General features: G+C 52.5%; 1 protein-coding gene across 5 annotated transcripts; it reads right to left on the reverse strand.

The window, feature by feature from the left end:
• Window positions 1-310: 310 nt before the first annotated feature.
• Window positions 311-27,552, reverse strand: LOC144935000 (metal transporter CNNM2-like). 5 transcript variants are annotated; one of them, XM_078861277.1, is made up of 12 exons: window positions 26,020-27,550; window positions 17,962-18,105; window positions 17,443-17,580; window positions 16,673-16,842; window positions 15,133-15,232; window positions 10,498-10,560; window positions 9,954-9,968; window positions 9,224-9,384; window positions 8,931-9,096; window positions 5,907-5,978; window positions 3,922-4,095; window positions 311-3,011 (listed from the first exon to the last, which is right to left on the reverse strand). In XM_078861277.1, the coding sequence occupies exons 1-12, from the start codon at window positions 27,497-27,499 to the stop codon at window positions 2,950-2,952; spliced, it is 2,745 nt and encodes a 914-aa protein (XP_078717403.1). In that variant the 5' UTR covers window positions 27,500-27,550; the 3' UTR covers window positions 311-2,949. The 5 variants fall into 5 exon arrangements, with proteins under 5 accessions (XP_078717403.1, XP_078717401.1, XP_078717404.1 ...); XM_078861275.1 differs by having other exon boundaries at window positions 9,954-9,971; XM_078861278.1 differs by lacking the exon at window positions 9,954-9,968.
• Between the last annotated feature and the right edge of the window lie 32 nt (window positions 27,553-27,584).

Consider the following 27,584-nt stretch of genomic DNA (forward strand, 5'->3'; position numbering starts at 1 on the left):
TACTCGAGACGTGGGAATTTTACATCTGCTGTACGATTTTGGTTTGAGAAACATGATTTGTACTGTAGTACCTTTTTTACCGCTTCAAATCCCGTATATTTACCTGCAGCTGTGCCTCAGGTTTACAGGCGCCACATCAGCCGTGAGTTATTTGAACAAGGGACACAAAAAAAACTTAATTCGTGTATGCAAAGACCGCTTCACGTGTGACGCCACTGGCTGTGAACGTGCAAGTTTAAACACTCAGCATCTCCCCGTCTCGCCCACGCTCGGCAAAAAACTTCTCCCCAAAGCAACGAACAAGTGCTTCAGATGTTACTCTTTATTCCGTTGAGATGAGCGTGACACAAAAACAGCATGGCATCACGTCCGTTGACCCATACACCACACGTGGCACAATGCAGCACTGGTTCACACCACTGCACTGAATCTAGTGACCCGAGTTGAATTGCCAGCCATGGCTAACATCAGGTGGCGAGTGATATCTGAACTGGTCTTGGGCGCCCCATCACTTCAACTCGCAATGGCCATCATGGTGAAGTCTAATGAAACAACCCCCCCACGATCACCACGGAAAGTTGACACGGCAGGTGGTTTGACGAGATGTGTAAATAAATCGTCATCACATCACTCGGTGGTGGTGTATTTGCCATCACCGTGTTGTGTTTAGGAACCCGGACACATGACATAATACTTCATGGCACTCCAGACACAAGATAACACTGTACAGTCTTGTTGCGCTGAGACACCCCACAACATAACGACACTTGTGTGTAGACAGCGGCCCAACTGTGACAATGCCACGTTACGTTTTAAGGGCCTCCTATACACGACAGAACACTATTTAGGGCTCCCGTGAAGCAGCGTCACACAATCATATTGCTGGAGCGGACCCGCACTCGCCAATCTGTTCCCATAGGAGCCCTCTGGTATGGGGCGTGGGGCCGAGTCCGCGAGCAGGGATGTGAGGATTGAGAGGGGGGTTCCTGAGTCGACTGCGGTCGGCCTTGGTGGATTATCACACAGACAGGTCCCTGGCATCGGCCCACACGGCGTTCAGTCGGACCAGCCGGACATCCGAAGACTGCGCACATTTCCCAAATAGACTGAAGTACAAGATTGCATAAGACCGCAACGTTTTTAAATATTGATCCTTAAATAAGGGTTACGAATATAAATCTGCGGCACTGTCTCCTGCACAGGGCCCGTATGATCAATGGAAATGTACCATCAAGAGAATGATTCCATGTGCAACATGTACATGCAAAACACATGCACATGCATAAGTACACATACAGTGCACATATATACACACACACGTGTATTGCGATTTGCAAAGTCAACACAATTAAGGCGTTTGGACTGGATATAAGGACATGTCAAAGTCTAGCACCATGACGGTCCGGCCTTGTGTGCTTAGCTGCACATGGTAGCAACTCTCGACCGCCCGGCCCAGGCTGCCAGTTTAACATTACACAGCAGCTGCCTTTGCCATGGCACAAAAACCTGAGGCTGGCAATGCCAAGCCCCAAAACAAACACGCACAGAAAGTGGAGCCCTGCACGTGCCTAGAGCCCCCCCCCCAACCCCAGCCGACTCCCAGGGATCTCGCAGGGGGTGGCAAATCCCCGTTAACCGTCTCGGTGACGACGAGCGAATGCTCCCAGCGATACTCGGCAGGCGTGGCCGTGATCCAGCATGCCCACTGGGCTCCACTTGGAAACAACGTGAAGACCGGTCCAGGCAAGGCACCGGGTTTCAGGGTTCACCATCCTCAAGACGCGCAGAGCTCCACGCCGCACACAAACTGCCGCGCTCCCGAACGGCCGCCTGGGCTGTGGCGGCTCCGGCGCAGGCGAGCGTGTTCAACGGGAACCTGACAAACTCACTCACAGCATCCGCTTAAACGTTTTAAAAACACGGGTGACAAATGTAATAATTTTGGTTGAAGATTTCTACAGCGTGGAGCGATAATTTTTAAAAAAGGCAAAACATCTGGCAAGCCGAGGGCGGCGCGGCACCGACGCGTCCATCCTTCCCCCCCGCCACAGCCCCCCCACACCTCAGCCCTTGCGGCCACCGGTGATAAAAACCAAATATTCTTCAAATGGCGAACGTCCACAATATTGCCGTTGTGTGTGTCATTTGACCTCCCCACACATACACGCGCTAAGTGTATATGTGCACACATGCATTATATACACAAACGTACTACGTTAAGGTAAAGAATATATCCTATATGTACACCAGCAGTAAATGCACTGTGTGTGCTACTGTGTATACGCGTGTATAGCTACACACACACACCAAGTTCACCAAAGCCGATAAAGCCTCACTATCTCTTCTGTCCTCTCAAGTTTTCCCAACTCTAGGAGCGTGCGGGTGGCTGCTTGCATTAAAGGGAATTCTGTTTTGTACACATGCACTCTGCCAATGATTTTACATTCATTTATTTTAATTTGACCCCAAGAGCTGAAGCATATACAATTATGTAGGCCAGCCTTGTTATGTCAATCTTGTGCAGTAATGCAGGATACACATAGCAACCAACAATTATAGCTACCAAGAGCCAGCTACAGCAACCATACGGGAATCACTGAGCTACACCATCACCCACTTAAGCTGCACTGGCACCAGTTTAGACGTGGTTGACTGCGTGCGTGGTAATGTGCAACTGTGTAAGAGTGTGCGTCTGTACGTGTGCACTCGTCGGTTCTTTCCATTTCCAATCAGAATGAGAATTATCCGCAATTAACAATAAGCGAGTGATTGTTCGCAATGTCCCTTAATCAGAGGGTGGCACCACTGAGTTTCACGCTGCATACAGATTCTCTCCCTCTGCTGTGATGACTCCCATGCAGCGGAGCGGCCTCTGTAGAAGTGACCAAGCCGAGCGACGCGCCACACTCGGGACCGCTCTGGGAGCGGCGAGTGGTGACGGGCGGCAGCCTAAAACGCCTCGGATTGGAGCCACTCCTCCCGCTCGCGGCTCTTCTTACTCCTCCTGCCACCTGCACACACCGTAGAAACAGCCACCGCGACATCCTTCAGAGCCACTCACCTAAAAAGCCACGATATAGCCCTGCCACAAGAAATGTCCAGCAGCTGATATCAAGCGATTATTTCTGTCAGGGCTATATAACCATTGCCGGACCTGAGTTGGCACTGCCGAGATGGTAAGTTTAAATCAAAACACCTGTTAACCATGCGGGCTCTGCAACGTGACGAGGTCCTTTTATCAACCCGTTTACCAAATGACTTGGTAAGCTGTCAAAGTTGGTTGACACATTTTTGTATATTTATGCTTTAAGGCAGCAGTTCTCTATTTCTGGACCCACAGATCACCACGCAGAAATTGCATACTGAATGATGTCACTCAACAATGGCAGCAATCAGCAGTCACTTGACAAGTTGGGAATAAACTCTAAATAGCCGTGCAATATGCAGAATACGGTGTCTTGTGAACAAAAACTGCACCTTCACGGTTCCATGGACACTTGCCAGGGCCTTGCAGAGCACCGCACAGATTGGGAACCGCTGATCTCAGGACGAATAATAAAAAAAAATCCCCATGCATCAAAGCCTCTTTTTGCAGGTAAGAAGTGTGCCCCCCTAGCTGGTGGTAAATAAGCCCATTGGAAAGATTGCAGAAGCGGTTCTGCGCCGTTTTTTTCTGGGGTCGTTGTTGAACATAATGTGACCCTGCACTCCAGGTTCTTCAAGGTCTGAATGGAAATTTCGCTTTTCAACGTCTCTGGCACATTGTGGAGGTAACCAGGAAAAAAATAGAATTCGTTAAATGATGGTCTTGTACACGAGCTATTTTACACCTCGAAGAATTTGAAGCAAACTCCTTGCGTGCTCTTAGCCAAGCGGGAGGGGGGGAGGGGAGAAAATAAGACCGGGGCGTAGGCGACTCACTCAGATGGCGCATCAGCTTCTTCCCCATCGACTCGTGGCCGTCCTCGTCCAAGGGAGACTTTTCTGTGTCCGCCACTGCCCCGGCCCGGCCTCCACTCCGCACCACACTACCATCCCGACCGCTGCCGCCGTCACCGCCGCCGCCACTCTCAGCGGCCCCTCTGCCAACGCCGTCTGTGGACCATACAGCACCGCTCTGCGTTGCGCCAAGCCGCACGTGGCGTCCACTGCCACCTTCACAGTAAAATGTATTCTATTGTGGCTATGGCTACTTCACTGCCAGAGGGATGTGATGTGGCACGAATGCTTGAGCAAGGTCATGGTGGTCCTCACACAGCCGAGATCTTGTTGTCCACACAACTGCGTTGGTGACAAGTTTGGCGTCTCCGCCTCGGTGCTTCCCTGTGCCTCTGCGCCGTCAGCACCGTTAAGCGCGGCACTTCTCATTTAGATTCTTACGTCACCACAGGTTTAAAGCACCGAGCCTTGACCCACGGCGCTTTGGCTTGAACCCTCATCCTCTGCTTGGCTTCAATGGATTGAGGGTAGAGGAATTCCTCATGATTTTTACTTTACCATTTAAATCTTAAACTATATTTAAACGGTCACTGTGAAGAGGGGTCCGTCACTGTGCCTACTTGGCCTAGAACCGATGTGGAGCTTTTGTGACTCATTGCGTCTCTAAAACAACAAACTAATTTTAAAAAAATGTTTTACCAGGTAAGGCCCACTGAGCTATATAGCTATTTTTTTCAGAAGAGCTCAAGTGGCTTATCGTGTGGAAATTTATAGCAGCCAAATACTCTAAAACCATGTTGAATCTAAATGTAGAGGGAAAAACTGTAGGACCGGGAGAAAAATCCACATGACCACGGGGAGAACATGCAAACTCCAAATATGCAGGCGTCAGGGTCAGGATCGAACCCACACACTCCTGTATACTAGGCGAGAGAGTTAAAATCCCACCACCGTGACCCTTTTCGGACCAGTGGGACGCCCAAGGCTCCAATTAGGTCCAAGCAATTTATTTTAATTGAAGCAGTGGACCCATCCCCAGGCTTCAGGCTTCATCCTGGGACATTGCTATCAGCATTGTACAGAGTTTGCTACGCACCGTCACGGTGGATTGTGTGTGGGGGGGCAATGCAATCATCGACTGTGGTCAGCTTCACCAGAGTAAAATCCAAATTACACTTTCTGCATCAGCCTACAGGCCTTTTCAACCCACGTTTTCCAGCAGCAGTTGCTAAAATAGTAAACTTATCCTGGTTTCAACTTATGAGTCTCATAAACTCTAAATCTCATTATAATGAGTCATGATCTGCCGATGAAACTCAGCGAGCAAAAACTTGGCCAGAGCACCCGAATAAAAATATTCTGCTGGAAAACATTGGCCCAAAAGGCCTATGGGCTTATGGGGCTAAATGCTATTTATTTTTTATTTGGTGAAAACAGACCATTGCTTTTCAATGAATTATCTTCGAGCAGCTTTAGCTCCAGTATATGCAATTTGCACAGAACCCTAATGGACATTAACGGCACACCTATTTACGCAACCGCCTGTGAAACACAATGCTACTCGTTTAATAATTTCCTTCAGCAGGGTAATTACAGTTTACATATATGCTGTAATTCTCTCTCACACACACATTTCGAAACAAAGACAGATGCCCCAAATAGCCTTTTTAGGCTTTTGGGGCACGTGCTGTTAATGAGCACCGATGAAGGCCGGCACGGCACACTCAGGGGGTGGAGCGGCCGGAACCACGCCCGGCCGTCTGTCTCTCCAGTGCTGATGTTTACACACGCCGCAGAAGACCCATGGCCGATTCATTACTGATGTTGGCCGCGAGCAGAAAGTGAACACAAATCGCAAGGTCTATGCACAGTGCACCAACTACTGCACTACTGAACCCCACTTAGAAACACAATCATGCACACACATTACACACGCACGCACACGTTCAGTGCTGCATCATGGGTACCCTTTCTGTTGAACGCTTCAGGAATGGCGATCAACACATCAGTGTGGCCGTCGGGGCTGGCCTGTTTACCTTCTGCAAGACAGGAAATGTACACACACACACACACACGCGCGCACACACACACGCGCGCGCGCACACACATCCTCACAAGGCGGTGGCCACACACACGCGAGGACAGGTGAGGAGAGGGAGACAGATGCAAACAAGGAGAGTGAGGGGATAAGGGATCGAGCAGTGAGTGAGCAGTGAGGGTCAGGTGAGCAGTTGCGTTGTGAGGAAAGGGAGAAAGACGAGAAGACAGGGGTCGGTGATGAGAGGGGGAGGTGAGGAGAGAGGAGAACCGGGAGTATGGAACATCTACTTTAGACGCTGTCAGCGATTGCATCTCAAATCGGGGAAGGTAAGAAGTGGAGTGGAGATGGGAGTTGCACACCCATGCCTCTCAACAACGCTGCCGTGCACCGGACACTCACGTGCCGAGTGCAGCGACGCCGCCAAGCGTCACTGCAGGGAAGATGCGGGGGGGTTAGTAGTCAACATGTGTGCAGGTTCATCAATAAATCACGTTTGAGTTAGACATTTAGCCGTCAGGGCAAGCGTTACCCAACCTGCACCCTGACCTGATTTAGGGCGGGCGGGCCGGCGCGCACGCAAACCCCATGCCCGACGTTAAAGTTAGAAATTACGTTGAGCAAATATTACATTTATTTTATAGGAATTTCGGAGATGAACTTTCTTCTGGGGATTATTTCACTCGTTTTTAAAAAAAGTGACTGTCCAATAAACACCTCGAATTTAAAGGCACTGCCAAACTGACAAAAACTGCAGCCGGTGCGACACCGCACCGAGCGGCGCCTCTCTACGCCACGCGGACAGCGACAGTGACGACGAAGGCGGCAGCGATGAGGAGGATGGAGCGGACGGGGTGCATTGCGGCGCCATCACCCCGAGCGAGCATGGCCGCGCGACAGGGACACACGGTGCACCAGTTAACCAAAATGGTACGTGTTTATTACAGCATATACAAAGCAATGGATTTAGTACACGTTACTCTACGCGCGGTGCCATTAACCTGCTAGTCACCCTTATGCATTCACATCAGACGTGGAAAAACAACCCAATAGTTTAAACTTTAAATACATAACATTAAATGAACATATGCTCCATTCTGTGGCTATTTCTGACGAGAATTAACTATTTACAGACATCAGGTAATCTGATAAAACGTTATTATGCTTAGGTACAATTAGGTACAAGATTTTGCGCAAAAATATTTATAACTACCACACTGTAGGTCGGGTAAATACACAGCAAGGGGGCAAAGCCCCCCACGTTAGCAGACAGAAAAACCTCGCCCCCTGGCCTTACACACCCACCCCACCATTGCTTCATTAAAAATCACTGCTTATATTAAACTCTGCCCTGCCTCTCCCCCCAAACAAACAATAAATAAATGAACATGGAAAAAAAAAAAACTCTACTTCTACGCAGCCAATTTCAGCTAAAGTCCTTCTCGGGGGGGACGTCTAAGACAATTTGCATTCCTACGCGAGCAGCTGGTATTACGCTGCCTTCCACTACAACGCTCGTGAGTGTGAAACATCTCGGAAGCCTTTGTCCAATACCACGACGCCTGACACTTTGTTTCTCATCGCCCCGCGTTTGAGATTTAAGCACTCATCAGCAACTTCCAACTACTGGGCGAAACGAGTCACCGGGACGGCGTCGCCACACTGCCCCCCCCGCTCCCCGCCCCCCCTCCCATCGTCACAACCCCTAGCAGCGCTGGCACGCAGTGCCGTATGGCACGCGGCCTGGCAACCTGGCTGACGCAGGCCGGAGCACAGCTCCTGAGCGGCCTGCGGAGCGCACAGCCACCACCACCCAACCCCCTTCCCCCCCCCCGTTACTCTTCCCAGCGCGCAGCAACTAGCGGCTGGCGCACCGACACGTCCACGCCAAATGCTCACTTACGTAGCCGGTTTGCGGAGCACGTTCACAAACTTGGCGGAAAAAAATGAAATTGCACAATGCCTTAACTGGAGGGCCGAACCACACACGGCGAGCTCACCCCAGGTCAACTTACATTCATTTTTCTCTTAAGCTCGTTAGGGTACATTCACAATTCCGGCATGCCAACTCTGTGTCCAACACAACAGCTTAAAATGTTAGTCAATTAAAAACGAGGACAAGCCGTAAAGAGCACTCGGGCGAGCAAGCCCCGACCGCCTGTGTTCGTTACTGCTCCCAACAAACAAACAAGCAGCCCTTCACACTCTCTGTTGCCTGCAGCCAGTCACATGGCAGCTCGACGCCGCACACGTTTTACAGCCGTGCGTGTACACGTACGAGTTACACGTTACGGTACGTAAAATGCACCCGTACGGACAGACACACGTGCCGTCCGTGGGTTGAAACGTAATTTTGAACCGTGAGGTCGGTCGGGTGTTATGTTTTTCCAATATAACTTACTGCATAGACGTCCCATTTAAATTCTGTCACCGTAATAGCGTATCTTTGGTATAAACACGTTTTTTGGCTCAGGCAAGGAGACTCACAAGCCGGTACAATCAGCAGCGATGCATGGTTTCGATGTTGGCGGTGGCACGAGAGAGCGCGTGTGCGACGGCTGCCTTTCCGAATCACCAGGCGGCGGCGGCGGTGAGCAGGCGGAGAAGGGGAACGACGACCACACGGGGCAGCAGTCAAAGACAAAGCAAGCGGGCCGCGGCGTGCCGCTCAGCGGCGCTGAAATCGTCAGTCCTGCTGTTCTTCGCTCGTTAAAACTTCCCGATTAGCTCAGTGCTGCATGCACGTGCTGGGTCGGTGGGTGGCAGGCGTGGGGGGGGGGGGAAAGTCTCTTAAATATGTGTCGTTTTTGTTTTTTAAATTATCATTACCGCTGCGATTCGTTAAGGTTACACTCTCCCCCTCCTCTCTCCCCTCTCTCCACGTTAGGGAAAGTCTCTGCAGCGCAGCTCTCCTATATTGAGCTCTCGGTGTAGGAGCCCTGCGCTGACTTACGCGCCACACAGTTGTGCTCGTTGAGCAGGTGGGCCGTCTCGTTGTGCACAGAGTTGGACAGCTCGCGCGCGGACGTTGGCGGGCTGCCGTCCGCCGTGTCCGGGGAGTGGGGAGAGCTGTCCAGCTTGGAGGCCGCCATCGCGTTCCAGTACTGCTGCCGCGTGATCTGCGGGTGACGTGCGCACGCACACTCGGGTCACCTCCCGGCACACAAGTGAATGAGGTGGGGGGACGGCAACCGCGGGGCAACAACAGCATTGCCGTCGTATGCACGAGCGTCGCAGTGGCCTCACCTTCACGTACTGCAGGTCGGTGACGGCGTGCACACAATAGTCGGGCACGTAGGGCTGCAGCAGCGGGATGTTGAGTTGGTTGTTGCTGCCGCCCGTCGGCTCCGTGCGGTTCAGGGAGTCCGAGCGGTTCAGGGCCAAGCTGTGCGATGGTGATGGATTCACTGCCGAGAAAACGCATTGCGACAAAAACGATAATAATGGAGTTTTCTGCCGGCGTGTGGCCGAGTGAAGGGGGTTAACTGTGGGACGGGCACTGGCACAACGAGCTGTGTTCCCTGCGTACGGGTCGGGATTGCCAGTTCTACTACTGAGAACTGAGAGGAAGCCATCAATCATGAAAGTATTTTTACAGGGGTAATTGGCGCCATTAGAGGAAGGCAATTCACAGGTGCAGGAGTCAAGAAGGCACGACTCCTGGCTAGCAGTGCACAACCCCCGACCGCCTTGGACTTCAATCATCCAGCAGTGCACCCATCCAATATGCGCTGTGAGCAACTGCTCAGACCAGTGGCCCCGACGGCTCAGCCTGGGGACCCTTGGACGAGCACCGCTAAAAAAAAAATTCGACGGATCGACAGCGTGCGGGTTTGTACAGCGGACAGGGTGGCATGGACAGAGGAGACACTTGTGGAGGGGGGGGTGGGGGGCACTGGCAGCCATGCAGGCGTTGGTGACTGCATAACAGGTCAGCGGGGTGGGGGAAAGGGACGTTAAATTTCCGGGTACTGACCTCCACATTGTTCCACTACTTCGCAGCCAGAGAGACACAGAACACAAAATGCAAAGCACAAACAGCCAGCAAAAGAAATGTATTAAAAACACACCCACTTGAATTTGCGCAACGCAAGTACGATGCGCCGACACACCGTGGGTGGGATGAACACGCATGCAAGCGCAACGGAAACGCGCCACAACGCGACCCTCTCGACACGACGCGCCGCCACGGGCGCCCTAATCGAGACGCGGCCTGCGTACCGCGGCCCGCGTGCCCCTCGCCTGCGTTGTGACAAACTCGGCGCACGGTGAGCTATGTGCTCGGGAGGTTTTGGGAGGGGGGGGTAGAAAAGCAGCAGAGAAGGTCGCGTCGTCGAGAGAGACTGGTTAATAACAGCACGGAGCTCATGGAACAATGCAGGCGTGTGGACCTCAAGTACGAATGGGAACCCAATGGATGGGGACATGCAGCTGCAAGCGGCGCTGGGTGTGGGGGGGGCACAGGGGGGCACGTGGGTAGAGGGGGGTGTGTGGGGTACACGAGGTGCGCGTCGCATTACCTGGGGAGCCGGCAAGCGACTCGGCCCGGCTGAGGACCAGGGTTCGGGAGAGCGAGTAGGGCACTATGAGGGTGGCCGTGACGTGGACCAGGATTGGAGGAGCGGGGGGGGGGGGGTGAAGGGAGTTCCGGGATTCCGGGGAAGAGGGGGAAAAGATGCAGGGTACACAGGATCATTACAGCCACACGTTCCGCATCGCATAGGCACAGACTCAACCGCAGCGCCAGTCCCAGCACAAGCAGCCGTGAGAGCCAAGGACAAACGGCTCCATTACCGGACACCAGAGATCTCCATCACGACACCATTGTTGGCACGAGGTGTTTTCAGCGCCAGCTTTGGCTCTGACGGACCGGCAGCACGGGACCAGTGTTAGCTGCTCATATTAATGGTGTCCGTGAGCGCCCAGCAGAAAGAGGGCACAGTGATCGCACTGAAGGCTCTCACAATGCGGCGACGCGTCAGCGGTAGACGGCAGGTGCAGGCGTAGGACTCGCGAACCCAGCGCACAGCCTTGGTGAAGTGGAAGCATGGGGGAACGTGCGTCTCAATGAACGGCGATCATCTTATTGTGTTAAAAGCTCACTTCCGGGTTTAACAGACTCTTACCGCATGCGGACCTGTAATGTGGCTTTGGGGCTTTTCATTCCTTATCCAAGCTGCACAACGGCAGAAAAGCCGGTCCCCGTCATCACCACCACCACCTTGGTGCTGCAGTGGCCCTCACGTCAAACCCCGCCACACTCGTTCTCCTACTACGATTTGTACTAAAAGAAATACCCACGTGTACATATTATAAATATTGTTATATATTGGATTTTTTGTATTGCAATGCACGTTGTTTATTCAAGCCTTATTTACATTTTATTATATTATTCGAAATGAAGTCTAAATTTGTTAAATTTAAATAAATTGTATATTATGTCTTGATGTAATCCAGGTCACCCTTGCAAAAGAGGCCAAGATGTTTCACAAGTTTCGATGAGTTTCACCTCTCGGTTAAACAAGGCACACCAACGGACTTGACTGGGTCTCTCAGACCCAAAGGCTGCTCTGCAAAAAGCCATCTCGACCACAAGCCACGCGTTATCCGTCGGCACCTTGCTCTCCCCTCCTTTACCATGATGCTCTGTGGCCACCGCCACGTTAGGGACACCCCCCAATAGGCTCCACCGTGGTGGTGCTGCAACCTAACCGAGAGCACGGCTTCCAGGCCCAGCGACACTCAAAGCGTGCTCCACGCAACCGTCCGCCTGACACCCTTCCTCCCTCTGGGTGGATGCGGCTCCAGCTCCGCTGGAGGGGTTGCACTCGGGCGAGGCTGCACCATCACCGGGGCGACAAGAAGCCCACGGGCACACTGGGAAACCGTGCTGGCCGGGCTGCACCTCGCCCAGCGGGGCGAAAGAACAGACGCGACACCGCTGCTGCCCTCTTGCTGCGAGGGTGTGACTGCCAGTGCAGCGTCAATCCCCGATGGACGCTGGACGCTGCGTGCAGCTGTTTAAAAGCTGCTCATACTTAGCAGACAGCTTCCCTTTGTGGTGCAAAATTCCCAATGCGGCAACGGCACAGTTAATGCACACGGTTTAATCACAAGGAACGCACGCCGGTGATCGCATGCAAACGCGTGGGCTCAATATTATGTAATCCTCGAGTGAGTCAGTCCGGTCATGCATTGCACACCGGCCAGCCCAAGGGACACGCACGGCCAAAGCTCAGGGGCCGCCCGGTGCTGTAGGCTGGCGACTCCTCATGCCGCGACGCCAGGCAGCGCATCCGCAGCCTGGGGCCGCACTCGCGAGCGCCCAGCCCCCACCACTAGTTTCAATTCGGCAGAAAGCGCCGCGAGCTCGAGCGGCATGAACGGGGATCCTCGTTCTACAAACGGGCGGCGGTAGAACGTGCGGGCAGCCTCACGCGGCACAGGCGCCGTGCGGGCAGCCTCACGCGGCACAGGCGCCCCGCGCCAGCACCCGGGCACAAGGGTCGGCATCACCAGCGCGAGGCAAGCCTCTCAAAGGTTATACAAACGGTGAGTATTAATGCAGTTCTGGGGGTGAGGACAAACTTTTTAAACGGCAACTCCTTCTTTTAGTGAAACCAGTTGTGAGCAATGCAACATCAGTGGCATACGTACACCAGAAGGTCCCCGATGACCATTTCCTCAACCTCAGCATCTCTAAACCTGTCGGCCAGACACACGCATCGGGGTGGCGACGCGCTCTCACCGTAAGCAGGATAAAGGCATGAGCAACGTACGACAATTTTGGTACAACAGGGGCGCAGACGGTCTGCCGGAAACAACACGACACTGACACGAGACAGGACGAAGCACAGCGGTGGCAAGAGATGCGTGGGGCACAACACTGGTACAAGACGACTTTGAGCACAGCGTTTGGCATGGACAGCAATGGGCAGAAGACTCGTACAAGACAGCGCTAGGCAGAACACCGGTACAAGTCAACGCTACATCGCGGCGCTCCGTTATCGCAGTGGAAACGTCAATACATTGACATTTCCACAACAATTACCAGCACCAACAAGTTATGCACAGTACTTGTTTTGTGTGTGTCACAAGGTAAAGTTATCTCCACAAATGAAAGTGCCTTCAATAGTAGGACTGCGAGCTTGTGGTAGCCCAGACTCGTCTGCTCAGGACCCTCACCTGGCACGGCTGGACAAACGACTGGCCGCGGACCCGCCCCTTTAAATGGTATAGAGGCAAATACCAGGGGATGACCGGACAAGAGAGACTACCTAAGCCTGTGCCGAGTGCCAAGGAAAGTCCCTTCGGTCAGAGGACAGACGGCTAAACATTGAGACTTCAACCATGCGCGCTTTCCTGAACTAAAACAACAGCTCTGAAAGAGAATACTGCACGACCAATGGAACAGGTGCTCAGAACTGGGTGGCTCTGATTAACGTGGTCTGGATAGCGCTTGTTCACAGGCAGCAGAGCCACAGCTCCGTTCAGCACTTCCGTCCCGGCAGAAAGCACTCATGACCTTGACGGTGGCCCTCGCACCTGGGCATGTTTCCACCAAAAGCTGTTTGATATTAAAAAGTTAAATCTCCCGGAGATTTTTTTCAGCTATAAATAACTAGTGACACAAGAAAGCACACTTCCTACAGTGACATTTCTATCCTTGGATCCTCATGAAGTTCAACTCTTTAGACAATCATTGTTTTATTTGGGCCGAATGCAGTGTAATCATAGTTTTGGATCTGGTATTGTGCAAATAAAATATTGTGCATTGTGTGGGGAGGCCTTGCGGTGGCTCCTAGCTCAGGGCACCATGCTGAACGACAGCAGGTCGTCGGGGTACGTTGGCTGCCGTGTCGGCTAACGAGTCACGATGGACGGATCTGCACCAAACGCCATACGAAAAATATGATCGCTCAAGCGGACAATAACACGCTCGGTAGAGGACAATCAATGCCCATGTCTCAGTGTAGGGAATCAAATAAAAGTTTGGTTTTTAGGCCATTGGTATCAGCAGAGCCCACCCAGCTTCTCCGAGAGCCGGTGGTTATGGTGACCATTATACTTTAAAAACATCATAATGGAAAGAACACACAAAAAACAAAAGTGCGACAAATCACCGGCCCGTGAATAAGGCTGGACCGTGTGGAGAGAGCGCAATCGTGCACCGCGTACGTATGCGCCGGCCAAGGGCTGGCGCGAGGCGTACAGAGTACAGCGTGCACGCTGCCCAGCCTCACCCACGCGCGCGTGTGTACGCCGCGCGGTGCACGGGCCGGCACTTTCCAAACGGTGGCAGTGGGAATGAAATGGCGTCGGGGTCACCAGACTGCAGTGACCGCCCCGGGGGCGCCGCTACAGAGTGCAGGCAGACAAGGAGGTAGCGCAGGAGGAGAATTAATGAGGCACGAAGCAAGGCAAGGCAAGTTGGCGACAGCCCCACACAGGCAGCCAGCCGCCTGCTAGTACAGGAGCCCTGAACACACGTGTTCAGTTGATGTCTCCGACACGAGTGAGTGTTGTCTGCTGAATGCCCAAAACGGCAAAAAGCCAAACCCAGGGCCAACAGAGAGTTAACTCCGCTTGTCACCTTTAATAGCCGATGGCTAAACCAAAGGACCGTTGTTCTGGTCTACATCCTCGCACTGCTATTCTACGGACGAGGGCACTTAAACACCATCTCAAATTACTTTCACATCATACCGTTCATATCCAAGTTTGACATAGCTAAGCAAGACTATTACCAACATATCAATGGATGCGTTCAGTGGCATCTCAACTCGTGAGCCACAGAGCAAGACATGTGAAGCTCTGGCCTGTAAGCATTAAGCTGCCATCAGTCTACCTAATGTGCCTTTTTTCATGCATTCTTCTTCCCCGCCACACACGAAGAAGACGATGAATGAATCTGTTAGAACTCGTTTTTTTGTTGTTCTTATCAAAGATGATGGCAGCTTAACGCTTAAGGGCCACAGCATTACGCTTCCTCCACAGCGGCACCTCCATCTGTGAGTAACCGATGGAGGTGCCGTGCACGCCCTGCTGCGTCGCGGGGGTGTGGGCGGCCGCCCTCATGAGTGAAGATCTGCAGACCCCTCCTGCTTCTGTGTCATGGTGAGCGAGCGCTGCAGCCAGGGGGGGGGGGCACGTACCTGTAGGCGGAGATGAGGTGAGGATGGGGATCCCAAAATATGAGAAGGCCCCGCTCTCGAACTTCATTCCTTCCTTGCCGACCTCCACCTCCACTTTGCCCTTTGTTGAGAGACAAAGACAAAGATCCCCCATATAGCCTTAACAGACTGTTGGGGCAAGTGCTGTAAGCGAGCACCGATGAAGGCCGGCACGGGACACGAGGGGGTCGGTGGCCAGCACCACACCCCGTCGCCTTTGTCTCCTCAGTAGCGATGTTTACACATGGCACCAAGTACTCATTTGAGCACGAATCTAACTCAGATCTCCGAGTTGATAGCGCAGCGCGCTAACTGCTACCCTACCGCTTACTTTGTCCAGAGACACACGCGCCCTTACACACACACTCAAAAGTTCACCACATATATCCGTTTGCTAAATACCTGTGCAATAATTGCCTGAAATTGAAGCTAATGGTTTCTGAAACTTACTTTACATGCTTTTTAAAAGAAATTCCTCCAAGCAAACTTTCTTGAAACAGGAAATTCATTTAATTTATTATTGATTCATGCGTGTGCACCGTTTTTCGATTGCTTCTCTGAAAGTTGTTTTTGTTATAATTATGATTTGCTTAATCTTAGTACTTGTTTTATGCCGTTGCATTTGTCATTTCTGCAAATGAGGCCATCCTGGTCTCTTGAGTTCTCACCAGGTGAGACAAACTTAACTTAAACTTGAAAAGCAAAAATGTTATTAACAGTGGAGATTCTTTAAACTCCAAGAAGATGTTAAGTTACGAACCACTACAGTTCGTCTGCCAAGTCACTAACGAATGTCTCGAGTTAAATATCTTCATTTTTGCGTTGACAAATTGTGCTGCTGGACGTGCTAATCTGATGGTGTCGATCCGTCTGTGTCAAGTAAAATGGAACCTCTATCAGAAAACAATGCTGCACATTGAGGCTCTGCGCATGTCAGCCAGCACCACAGAATGTGTAACGTGGGAAATCACCATCGGAGGTCAGCTGTAACGAGCAGGAAAGTCACGTGCGCAGCAGGATGCACCAAGACAGCGGCGCACACGCGCGCGTCAAAGTCTGCATTGGAGGTTGGCGCCACTGCAACGGGGCCCTCAATTGCACAAAATTCCAAATTTGACAAGCGATTTTCAGTAACGTCAGGCCCCGCCACGCTCCATTGTGGGCGCATTCTCTCTGTATGGCTGGCTTAGGTAGCGTTTCAAAGGCTTTCGAAGTATAATGCTCAAAGATTAGGCTTCCTAGCCCACACTCCACTAACATGACCTCACGCCAAACTCCTGACATTAACGCCCGATAACAAAGCCTTCTGCTCATTCCTGCCTTTAACATGGACGTTTTTCAATCATTACCAATGACACAGCTGCAATTCTTTCCATTAATGTCAGGAAATGGGCAACAGCAGCTTTCACTCCACCAGACACAGCACCCTACAGTACACCACTGGTTTCATTACCCGAGGTGGGGGGGGGGGCAGGGAGGAGTCTCCGGCTCCTAGGTTTGAGGAAGTGACGAGGGGCAGTACCTGCAGCACCAGAATGAAGTAGTCGACTGGCTTGTTGTGCTGATAGAGGTAGTGTTCTGGAGCCTTGCGGTTCTTCTCGTCAAACTTGATCTCCTGAAACACGTTCGGATGCTTGAGAAGCCGCAGGAGGATTTTCTCCGATACCTGCGCCGGCTTGAAAGGCTCAAGCTCTGGGGCAGACGGACGGATGGCAGAGAGGATGGGGTCAACATGGAGGCTGGGGTAGTGGCGGCGACGGGGCCAGTACCCAATGACCTATGCATTCGTGGCCTTCACTATCGAAGCCGTTTACCCATTCTAAACAGTTTCGGATTAGAATACCATTTGTTGTTAACAAACTGCAATGTTGTTTTTTAGCCACTAAATGTTCTTATCTTGTAGACAAGATCCCAGGCTGAGGGTCCTAGCTGGCAACGAGGCTGAACCTTCAGTTTTGAAAGAAAAGAATCCCAATTTAAAGCGAATTTCGGGGACACCACCCTAGCGATGTCATTGCAGTAATTTGTACCAAAAGGGTGGCAGCAACAACAAAATGGTCTCCATGCACCACGCCTAAAAGTCACTTGAAAATCTCCTCCCCAACGACGCTATGAACTGCTATCAATGGACAGCCTTGGACACGCAGCCTAGGTGTGCGGTAGCTGCAACATAAGTAGAAAAAAACAAGTTCACAGATAACTTGCGCCACTCCGCATTAGATTAAATCTTTAATCGGCGAAGCGAAGATCCCAAGTGGCCTCATGGGCCCCCCCGTCCAGGCCCTGACGCACCTGCAGCAAGGAAGCGGTGAGTGGCGAGCAGCAGCTGAGGAGAAATCTTAATCTTCGTTTGGCTTTCCGACGGTTTGAACGCAGAGTAGTCCTGTTTGCGCTCTCTGTGCAGAACCTTCTTCTTGGACTTGTTGTCAGCTGCAGGGCACAGCGAAGGGTGGAGCGGCAGGGTGGAGGTGAACATTATTTCGAGTTAAACTGGTTTCTTGTGGCCTAGCGCCTCTGTGTTATGCTTTTTCTGGTACCCGCCTATTTTTCGACCAGCAAGTCATTCATGTCTAGTCTATTTTTATTTGGTGAATTGTTTTGGTTACGTAATGGATAACAATGTTGGATGCGCACAACTTAATTACTTGAGAATGTTTTGTGGATGTTAAAAGCAATACTTGTATGGTCAGGGCGATGGTGATCAGTGTTGTGGGGGGCAGCAGAAGTAGGGAGGGGCAGGGAGGAAGGGAGGAGGGGAGGGAGGGAGGCAGGAGGGGAGGCAGGGTGATTCCAGCAGGTGCTGCGACTCACTGTACATGTCGGTTTCATCCAGGATTTCGGATTTGATGATCTCCTCGATAACGTCCTCCAAGGTAACAATGCCCAGCACCTCGTAGAAGGGGTCGCCTTCCCCCTCATTATTCACTCGTTGGACGATGGCCAGGTGAGACTTGCCTGAAAACGGAACGTGTTTTTTGCGTGTACATGGCAGCAAAAGTGAGGAGAAAGTAAGTCAGTTTATGATGGCAAATGTAAGGAAGGATCGACATAGCCAGGTAATCAACCGGGGAGGGGGGGGATTTGGACCCAAGTAAAGCTCATCACAGGTAACATCGCACAACATGGCCAAGATCAAACCAAGCAGATGCTACGCGTCTCCCCACCCCACTCCATCCAAAGAAAGTTCCCGGGGTGAGCCGTACGTGCCACCGTTCTAACCGCTGCATACCATGGCCACTTTTTCCATCCCCTGCAAGATTTTCCGAATATCAGGCGTGCTAATGAGCGTGCGGGGGGGGGGGCTCAGTGCAGAGTGGAAAACTCCAACCCCATTCTCGTTGGGTGCACAAGTAAGTTCACATCGCCCCTCTCTCCCGAGGGTGCGCAGCCGGATCCCACCCCTCAACCCCTCCCCCCCAATAACCCGTTTACGGATTAACCCCAGCAAGTTAAGGAGGTTGGCGCTAAATGCAAGAGAAAAATTTGCTCCGTCCACCTCTGGCCCAACCAAATATATGAGAATGATGATAAGAAGATGCCGGACCGCAAGAAGTAATCACGAGTGCGTCTCTAAGCCCCAGACAGTGAGTAAGAGCACAACAGCGGCGGCGGCTGTTATAACGGGCAGCGCGAAGCTCCCACGCGCTCACCACAACCGCAGCTGCGCGGCCTGGGCGCCACCGCAGCCTTTCCAGCTTTAATGGGAGGTCATTAAAGAGCCGTATCTGTGGGGCGCATTTGCCTGGGCCTACCCCAAGCTGCCAGCTGATGTGGAAAAAGACCCTTCACGGAAAAAGAGAGTCATCTGGGCCACAAATTTATAAAGGTCGGTCATCTGTCACAATTGTGCGAGGTCAAAACAAATAATCCCCATGCGGGAATCATGTTTTGCAGCTGGCAAGCAGTGGTGACAGCCAACCTCATGTGATTAATTATATAAAAAATCTGAATTGGTGTAATAACCATCGGCATATTAGTTAGCTGCTTGAGTGATGTGCTTCTAGATTGAAAACTCATTTAATTAGAACTGTTTTTTGTGTTTGGTCTGTTACCCTTCCTCCCCACCTCCGATGAGCATGATTGGCTAGGTATGGTGCGAAAAAAGTTCAACATACGTGCGTACGGCACTGGCCGGATGTGGCACCTAACGGAGTTGGGTGTTGCCAAGCAACAAAACGCCACTTAATTGGGTCCCACGAGGTGTGTCCTGAGACGTGACACAAGGGACAGCGCTGATCATGCTGCTGCTGCGCTGCTGCTGCTGGTGGTGGCATTCGTGGGGTGACGTCCCTCAAGACCTAGGGGTTGGCACTGACTAGTTGCACTGTGCGCAAACAAACACCGCCAGCAGCGCCATCTCGTCCCTGAACAAAGGTAGCGCAAGGTTCCGGTTAAGCAGCAGGTTCCGGTTAAGCACATGCAAAAGGGGAAAACAAATTTACACAGCAACGACGCAACACAGAGAATGGCACGTCGGGTGGAAGAGAAGCTGAACATGATACGTATCTCACTTTTTCTTCCCACCGCTTCCCCCCCCACCTCCCCGTGCCGCCACTGTAACTGCGGAGCGGCCTGCAAGCGAGTTATGCTAAACAGTGGCTGCGCTTGTGGGCTGCGAGCGTAGATTAAGCGGTGCTTACACAGCGATCTTATCCGGCCTCAAACATGCGACACGCACCTGAGGGTGAGCGGGCGCGCTCGAGCTCCCCTCCTCATCACCGCGAGGCCCCGCACTGGCGCTGACCACAGCTCTGTGCAGATTTCACTTTTGTAACAGAGCCGAATGAAAATAAACAACTATGTAAATAAACAAAACACCCTCCCTCCCCACTAATTCACGGGTCAGGTCGGCGATGTTTAACGCCTCTTAAACTGTCCCGTTACGAGTTCTGCATGACAGCAGCACGGACTTGGGACTCATGAGAACGCACTCTTTACCACCCGGCACTTCAATAACACACTGCTCTCACCTCACCGCACAGTGCCTGTTGTATTTTTTATATTGACTGCGTGCCCTGGCTTGTCACGTTAGAAAGCATTTTAACACTGTACAGTGGGGAGTCTGCCAAGGTTCCCGAGGCGTATTTGAAGGTTTTATTTTATGTACACACCGCGAGGCACTTGGCAGCACGCTTGCAGCGGCGTGATACTGTGCCGCAGCCACGACCAACCGCGAACGCAAACATGACAACATTTCCTACCCACCTCGGTGGTGGTGGCAGCGTGCACCGTCAGGGAGCCATGTTTTCATTGACAATTCTAGAGAACATTTTGGGTTTGGACTCTCTCTCAAAATGTACCACCGGTCATGAAGCGGCCCTGGTAGACCACCAGGCACCGCATGCCCACAATGTTATTTTAAGCACCCAGGTCAAAGTTCAGCAGCAAGGTACCTGAACAGAATGTGCTAAGGAGGTGGGGGGGGGTAAATCATAGAGCGGCCCAGCAGCACACATCAATGTCCGCGTGACTAACGCAGGTGCCACGCGTGGGCCCCGCGGGGAGGGCATCATCACAGGACTGTAGAGACGAATGGGGCGACGATCGAGGTTAAATTTAATAGAGGCGAGCAGCTGTGCCTCCCACATTGTGTGACCACCCTGCCACTCAACAAGCGCCACGCTCCCGGTGGCAGCAGGCAGCTCTCCCAGCTCTACAAAATGGTAGCACAAGAGCCAAATGGGCCCAGAAGTGATGCGAGCAGTGCAAAGTTCTTACTTTGAGAAAGAAATAAGGAATCGGGAGCCCTGAATGACTGCACAGGCCAGCACTGGAATGACTTGCTTCCGAGCCAAATGCTAACGAAGATGCCGCTCGTATCAGTCCCGCTGGCTTTTACCTTCCCTAAAGAGCCCAAACCCGGACACTTTGCAGGTGCCAGGAGAACAACCTAATCCCTCTCGACATCTAATTGGATGGGATGGAGTTGCTCCTCGGCACAGGGAAAGTGGCCAAGGCACCATCTCCGCTCACCACCGACGAGAAAACAAGCGGCTCTGCTAATAATTGCTTGGGCAGGAATATCAGCCGAATAGAGCAACAAGCCCGCGCCACACGCATTAACAGCTCCACCATCATTTCCTGCTCGTCCCATGGGTAGCGAAGCTAAATGTGGTTCATTACGTTTAAATTTACCACAATAAACAACGCAGACACGGCTTCCTTATGACATTTCCTTCCCAGACTGTTTTAGTCTCGCTTGCATTTTTGGCATTCTTTGACTTAAGTCGGCTCTGTGATACTGTGGCCCTGGCACCCGGTCCAAAGCAAGGTTACCTCGGGAAAAGCCTCGAGCTTGGGAAAACAAAACACGCCGTCGTCCCACGCGCGTGTTGCAATTCCCGCCACACAGTTCGGCCGGCCTACCCTATCGGGGCACATCTGGAACCTGTGGCGTTCAATGCCTCGCTCAAAAGGCAACCACGGTCACGGGTTCAACCCGTGTACGCCACCGCACAGCACAAACGATCCAAATCAGGGGCGGCGACGTCACCCAGTGGTAAAGTGTCCGCCACTTGTTGCGAAGGTTTGCGGTATGAATCCCGTCAGGCCACACCAGTTAATGCTGCGAGTTTATTAAACATACAAATACTACCTGCTGTCTGCTTCAGTGAACATTAAAGATCCCGTAATATAATTCGAAGAGTTGTAAGCCATTGTATGCCAGTGTCATAGTCCAAATATGCAAAAAAAATATTCTACCACAAATTACTTTCCTGGAAAACAAATAGTCTCGCCATGACCAAAAACTTAGCAGGATCCTCCCGAATGAGACTTGAGACTCCGTGAGGTTATCCTGTGTAAACAAGCTTAACGATAAGAAAAAGTCGACTGTACCGACATCATACAAAAATGACGGTTCAGTGAAATTACCAGAGGTGGGCATAACTAGTGTCCATTTACCAACAGCACTGGCCAGCGTGGAAGTAGGATCAACCAACCCACCCCATGACTGATAAGCCAGAGAGGCCTTCATCCAGCAGTGGATTGACAAGGAGAAGCAAATTATTCATTATCATCAGCCAATATATCCACTGCTGGATCAAGGATTCCCCACGCCATTGCCATCCCTCACAGTCCCCCAATGCTGCTACCATCCATCTCACTCCTGCATACAAACTCATCTCATCGCTCCATCTCCATGACAATTCTCCTCTTGCATTCAGTCTTAGTCTGCCCTTCTGTCACCTGTCCTATCCAGACCACCATCCTGCCTTGCGATGTGTCCTGTCCAGGTCCATCTACTTTCCTTAATATATCAATACAGTTTTATTTACTTTCAAAAGTTCTTCCCCTGTGGCTGTCTGATGCAATGCCTAGGTGTGCAACTACACGAGCTGTTTGGTTCTTTGGGCTGCGTCTTCCTTTAAAAGTCTGGGCATCGGCAACAGGACACGCATTGACATAGTAACCGGCAGCAAACGTCTCTATGGCTGTGATACACAGAGTGGACGCCGCGCTCCAAAAGTTGTGAAATGGAGCGAATGGGCACCGTGGATGCCTGCGGAAATATTATTATTAATTATTACACTTGTTTACCCAAAGGAGGACTTCCTTGGTCTCAAGACTCTTTCAGGAGGGTCCTGCCAAGTTTCCGCAAAAGGGGATGATGTTGCTGCCGTGTGTAATCCCAACTGAGTGATTTGCAGGTAAAATTTTCAGCATTGGAATCTTTAGCCAACAACCAGTTACATTGTGTGCGTGTTTTTTTAGCCATGGATGGAAACCAGAGGAAACCTATGCAGAACAGGGGGAGAACATACGAACTGCGCACAGTAAGTCAAAAGAGTCAGTAATCAAACCCAGGCGGTTATTGTGTATCCACTGCGCCACACTAAGTAGGGAGGAGGTCTCCCAGCCCAGGCCTCGAGTTAGTCACAGGAGTCTGAGTCAGGAGAACTCCTGACATGGAGACTCGCACCGCACGGCAGTCCAGCCCCCATCTCCCCTGCCTCTTACATAAGGTTTACATACCTAACCTGTTACAATGATCCATATATATACACATCATTGGCGCGTTGTCAAGAAGGACGCTGTTAATGAAACACCGATTTCCACTTTTCACTGAACACTGTCACAAAAACAGCACATGATTAAGTGAGGATCTTTAATGAATAATTAATGAAAATAATTTGGAAAATTACTCTTTCGACTCACTGGTGCATACATTTAATATTTTCTCCAGATTCAGCAATTTCACAGTAAATGTTTTGCAGATCCAAATACATGACTAATCGATCAATTAATTTTTGATTTAAAACCTTTCTGCCAACCTTGTGCATGTACACAAGGGTCAGTATATTTCCACAAGCGTACAAGGCCCACCCAGAAGGTCCTCACTTTAGTGTTCTGCAGCCCGTGGGCCAGTGCAGAAATTGGCAGCACCAAATGTCGATAAACATTAATGCTACCGAATTATTTAGGAGGCCAATAACGGCTAATTAGCGTGATACCTTTAAAATGGTTGCCACATTTAAATATTACCATCATAACGAGGGTAGATTTTTCAAAAACAAATTTCTCCACCCAGGTAGTTATTGCTAAGTGAAATATCTGCTCTGGGCCATTGGACCACCTTCTCTGGGACAACCAAATTGAATTAATTACTGGAATCCCGACTCTTCTCTCACCTTCGCTGAACAAGGTAACAATGGCCCAGGAATACGTGACAGAGGAAACTACTAACGACTAACAGAGCTTGGGAATGCCACTTAGGCAAACATTCAACAAGACGGGGCATGTTTTTGTAACATTGCAAAGTGATATCACCACCTGTCAAAATCAAGGTTCCTGTTTAAAAATAATTGATTTGTCCGAATTATTTGTCTATTTTCTTCCCAGGCACTGACACGCATTCACACGGCCGTTTTTCGGTGGGATTTTGTTATCGCTGGGAAGTGGGTATCTGAACCGGGAGCAACAACAGGAAGGGTCCCAGCAAGTCGCACGCCGAGCCACCCGCACGCTGCTCGCCAGCGGGAGGCTCATGCCGCTGCAGATTCCTCAGGTTCGCCCGACGCTCACTTGCCCACTGCACAATGTAAGCGCGGTCATCATCTCCAGCCGCCACCCAGAGTGATTAAGGAGCATTTCAAGTCCTATGAAACGTTGGTCACCGAAATGACATCGCTTCAATAATTTGTCCCACGGTTGGTGATGGGGGGGGGGTCAGTGGCATATTTTCAGCAAACACTGGATGAATGAGAACGTCTGTCAAATGAAGAATGAGGACCGGAGTCACTCCCGGCGCTTTAACAAGATCTCGCTCCCCTCCTCACCCGCTGTCACCACAGCGCTGTGTTGAGGGCTCACCAGACGAGGATCGTGCAAGGCAGCTACCATCTGCTTGCTGGTTGACCCCTACTGTGGCTCAAACAACCCACCCTTGGGGCCGGCTCCGTGGGAGTAGGTGGCACAGTGCCAGCACAGGGACAAACAAGCAAGCTGGCACGTGCGCCCAATAACGACGCCCCCCACAGGTCGAGAGGTCACAAATATTGCAGACACGCAATTTTAATGGCTATCTAATCGTTAAGAGGCAATTACGATACGGTTATTAATGAGCAACCCTTTCGTGTAATTTTCCAGAACATTGTGTTGCAATATTAGTAAGGTGTAACTTTATATCCTGGGTAAACATTCACCAAACACAAACACGCCCAAGCTGTAAAATCCCCATCGCGGGTCCCGAATACGGGAGCAGCCACGGCATTCATTATTTAAATATGCGTCGCATCAACGCCGTCAACATGGCAGCGGTTGCTGCCGCACAGCGTCGTCGTCGTCATCCCCTAAACAGCGTCGTCGTCGTTGTCGCCGCGGTGGGGGGTCAGTCCCGTCACAGGGGCCGAGCAGACCTCGGCACAACCCCTCGGACAGACCACCCGTCTCCCACCACCACATATCCACACCACAGAGACCACATCCAACCCGTTATTACCCACCCCCCGACTCACTTCGTTACTACTCCCGTTCATTAAGACTCCCGTGTGCGTTAACAGTCCGCTCCATTAATACAATGCAATGTTTGCTCTATTCAACGACGTCATTCATTAACGCTCCTTCGATACAATTTTAACGAGAGAGCCGCCTTGCAGGGCAACAGCTGGCGTCCACTTCAGTAAAACTTCGACACGGCCGTGCCTGTGACTACACCTGTACCCACAGCCACACCTGTACCCACAGCCACACCTGTACCCACAGCCACACCTGTACCCACAGCCACACCTGTACCCACAGCCACACCTGTACCCACAGCCACACCTGGTACTCATCCATACCCAGCACTGCGAGTGAGCGCACACACAAGGGGGGGGGGGCGTGGAACCCCCACGTCTTCTCCGCGTCTTCAGAGATGTTGCTAAACGCACTGCGGTGGGTTGTGGTGAAATAGGCCCCGAGTGCGGCGGGGGGCACTCACACACAGACCGGGGGTGGTGGGGGGGACATTAACACAGGGGGGGGTTCAAAAACATGAGGGGTCCAGGCTCACGGGAGGAAGGCGGTGGGGAAGAGGGGGGGGGAGAAAGCCCACCCCAGGCACCTAAGGGCAAGGGGATTAATTCTCACCGATTTTTTTTGCAGTCGCCAATAGACGATGGTGAAAAAAGTGACATCAACAGCTCTCGCCATGACGTCTTTAATCTTCAATAGACTGAAGGCACCTTGCTAAGCGCCACTGCGCATGGCGACGCATGGCGACATGTATACTGGATGTGGTATGCCGGTGGTGGGGAAATATTTTTGTCGCCGATCTGGACAGACCCGGTTAAAAATTAAGCCATGCCTGCCTAGGTGGGGAGGTTGGAGACAACACAATGCAGACCAGGGGGAGGAGGAGGCGGGGGGTGGTGGTGGTGGTGACCTCACCTTTCTTGAACTCCTCCAGCATGGCGTCCAGCTTGGTGTCGTTGAAGACGAAATGCAGCGGGTGGTTGTAGAACTTGGTGATGGTCTTGAGCGGGGTGCAGTCGTCGGGGTCGACGAAGGCGAGGTCCTTGACGAAGAGCAGGTCCACCACGTTGCTCAGCTCGTCCTCGTACACGGGGATGCGCGTGTAGCCGCTCTGCATGATCTCGGACATGGTGCCGAAGTCGAGCACGGCGTCGGCGCTCAGCATGAAGCAGTCTTTGAGCGGCGTCATCACGTCCTCCACGGTCTTGACGCGCAACTCCAGGGCGCCCTGGATGATGTTCAGCTCCTCCTTCACCAGGTCGTTGTAGGGGTCCGTGACTCTCAGCATCTCCAGGAGCTTCTCGCGGTTGTAGACGGTGCCTATCTCCTGGCCCAGCACCACGTCCAGCAGCTTGCTGATGGGGAAGGACGCGGGGAAGGTGAGGATCATGAAGAGCTTGGTGAGCACGATGGTGTTGGCGCCCACGGCCAGGCCGTGGCGGGAGCAGAGCGCCTGCGGCACGATCTCGCCGAAGATGACGATGCCCACGGTGGACGCGATGACGGCCACCACCCCGGAGCCGATGAGGTCGTCCAGGAGGATGGTGAGCGTCGTGTTCACCAGCACGTTGCCCAGGAGCAGCGAGCAGAGCAGGTAGTTTCCCTGTCGGCGGATGGGCTCGATCTTCTTGGCGTAAGCCTTCTCCTTGGCCGTGCCGCAGTTCTGCACGATGCGCAGCTCCATCGGATCGAGCGCCATGAGGCCCAGGTTGAGGCCGCTGAACATCCCCGACAGGCAGAGCAGCACGCCGATGAACAGGATCTGCAGCCAGCGCGGCAGCATGGACGTCCTCTCCTCCACCATGGCGATGCGACTGTCGTTTCCCATGTGCGCCACCCAGTTGTCTCCCGTCTCCAGCCCCGCGGGGCCGGCGATGCCCTTCGTGCAAAGGTAGAACAATCGCTCCGTCTCGCTCTTGCGCAGAGATTTCACGTCCACCTCGACCACCACCGAGTACTCGTTGCGCGCGAGATAGCCCACGTACGTGATGTCCGAGCTGCGAGGACATGCCTCGGGCCCCGGGCCTTGCTGCACCTGCTCGGCGTCGGCGAAGGCCAGCCATTCTGCGGGCGGCGGCCACGGCTCCCCACCGCCGCCTCCCCCGTCGCCGTCGCCGCTGCCGTTGCGGTAGACGAAGAGACGCAGCCGCGCGCGGCTCCGCTCCTGCACCTTGATGATGCCGTCCTGCACATAGGCGCCCTGGCCCTTGTCCTCCAGCCGCACGCCCACGAAGCGCGGCCTGCCGTCCACCACTACGTCTCCGAGGGCCCAGGGCCCCGAACCGGCCTGCGCACTTTCCGAGAGCCCCGCCGCGCAATGGAGCAGCAACAGCAGGAGCAGCAGGGGCAGCAGCAGCAGCAGCAGTCGGAGCAGCGCGGGCCGCGCCGTCGCCATGTTCCGCTCGCCGCCGCTGTGCGCGAAGGCGGCCGCGCGCGCCGGGTTCTCGCGTCCCGCTCAGCCAATGGGCGACGAGGCCTCG

Source organism: Lampetra fluviatilis, chromosome 12 (genome assembly GCF_964198595.1).
Source record: "Lampetra fluviatilis chromosome 12, kcLamFluv1.1, whole genome shotgun sequence".
NCBI classification, from domain to species: Eukaryota; Metazoa; Chordata; class Hyperoartia; order Petromyzontiformes; family Petromyzontidae; genus Lampetra; species Lampetra fluviatilis.

Excerpts from the sequence above, each read along its gene's own strand:
- LOC144935000 (XM_078861275.1), bottom strand. The coding sequence starts at position 27,499 with ATGGCGACGGCGCGGCCCGCGCTGCTCCGACTGCTGCTGCTGCTGCTG. Across the intron at positions 17,581-17,961 it reads GGATGAAACCGACATGTACA|CTGACAACAAGTCCAAGAAG; the intron begins GTGAGTCGCAGC and ends TGTGCCCTGCAG. Across the intron at positions 16,843-17,442 it reads TCACCGCTTCCTTGCTGCAG|AGCTTGAGCCTTTCAAGCCG; the intron begins GTGCGTCAGGGC and ends CGTCTGCCCCAG.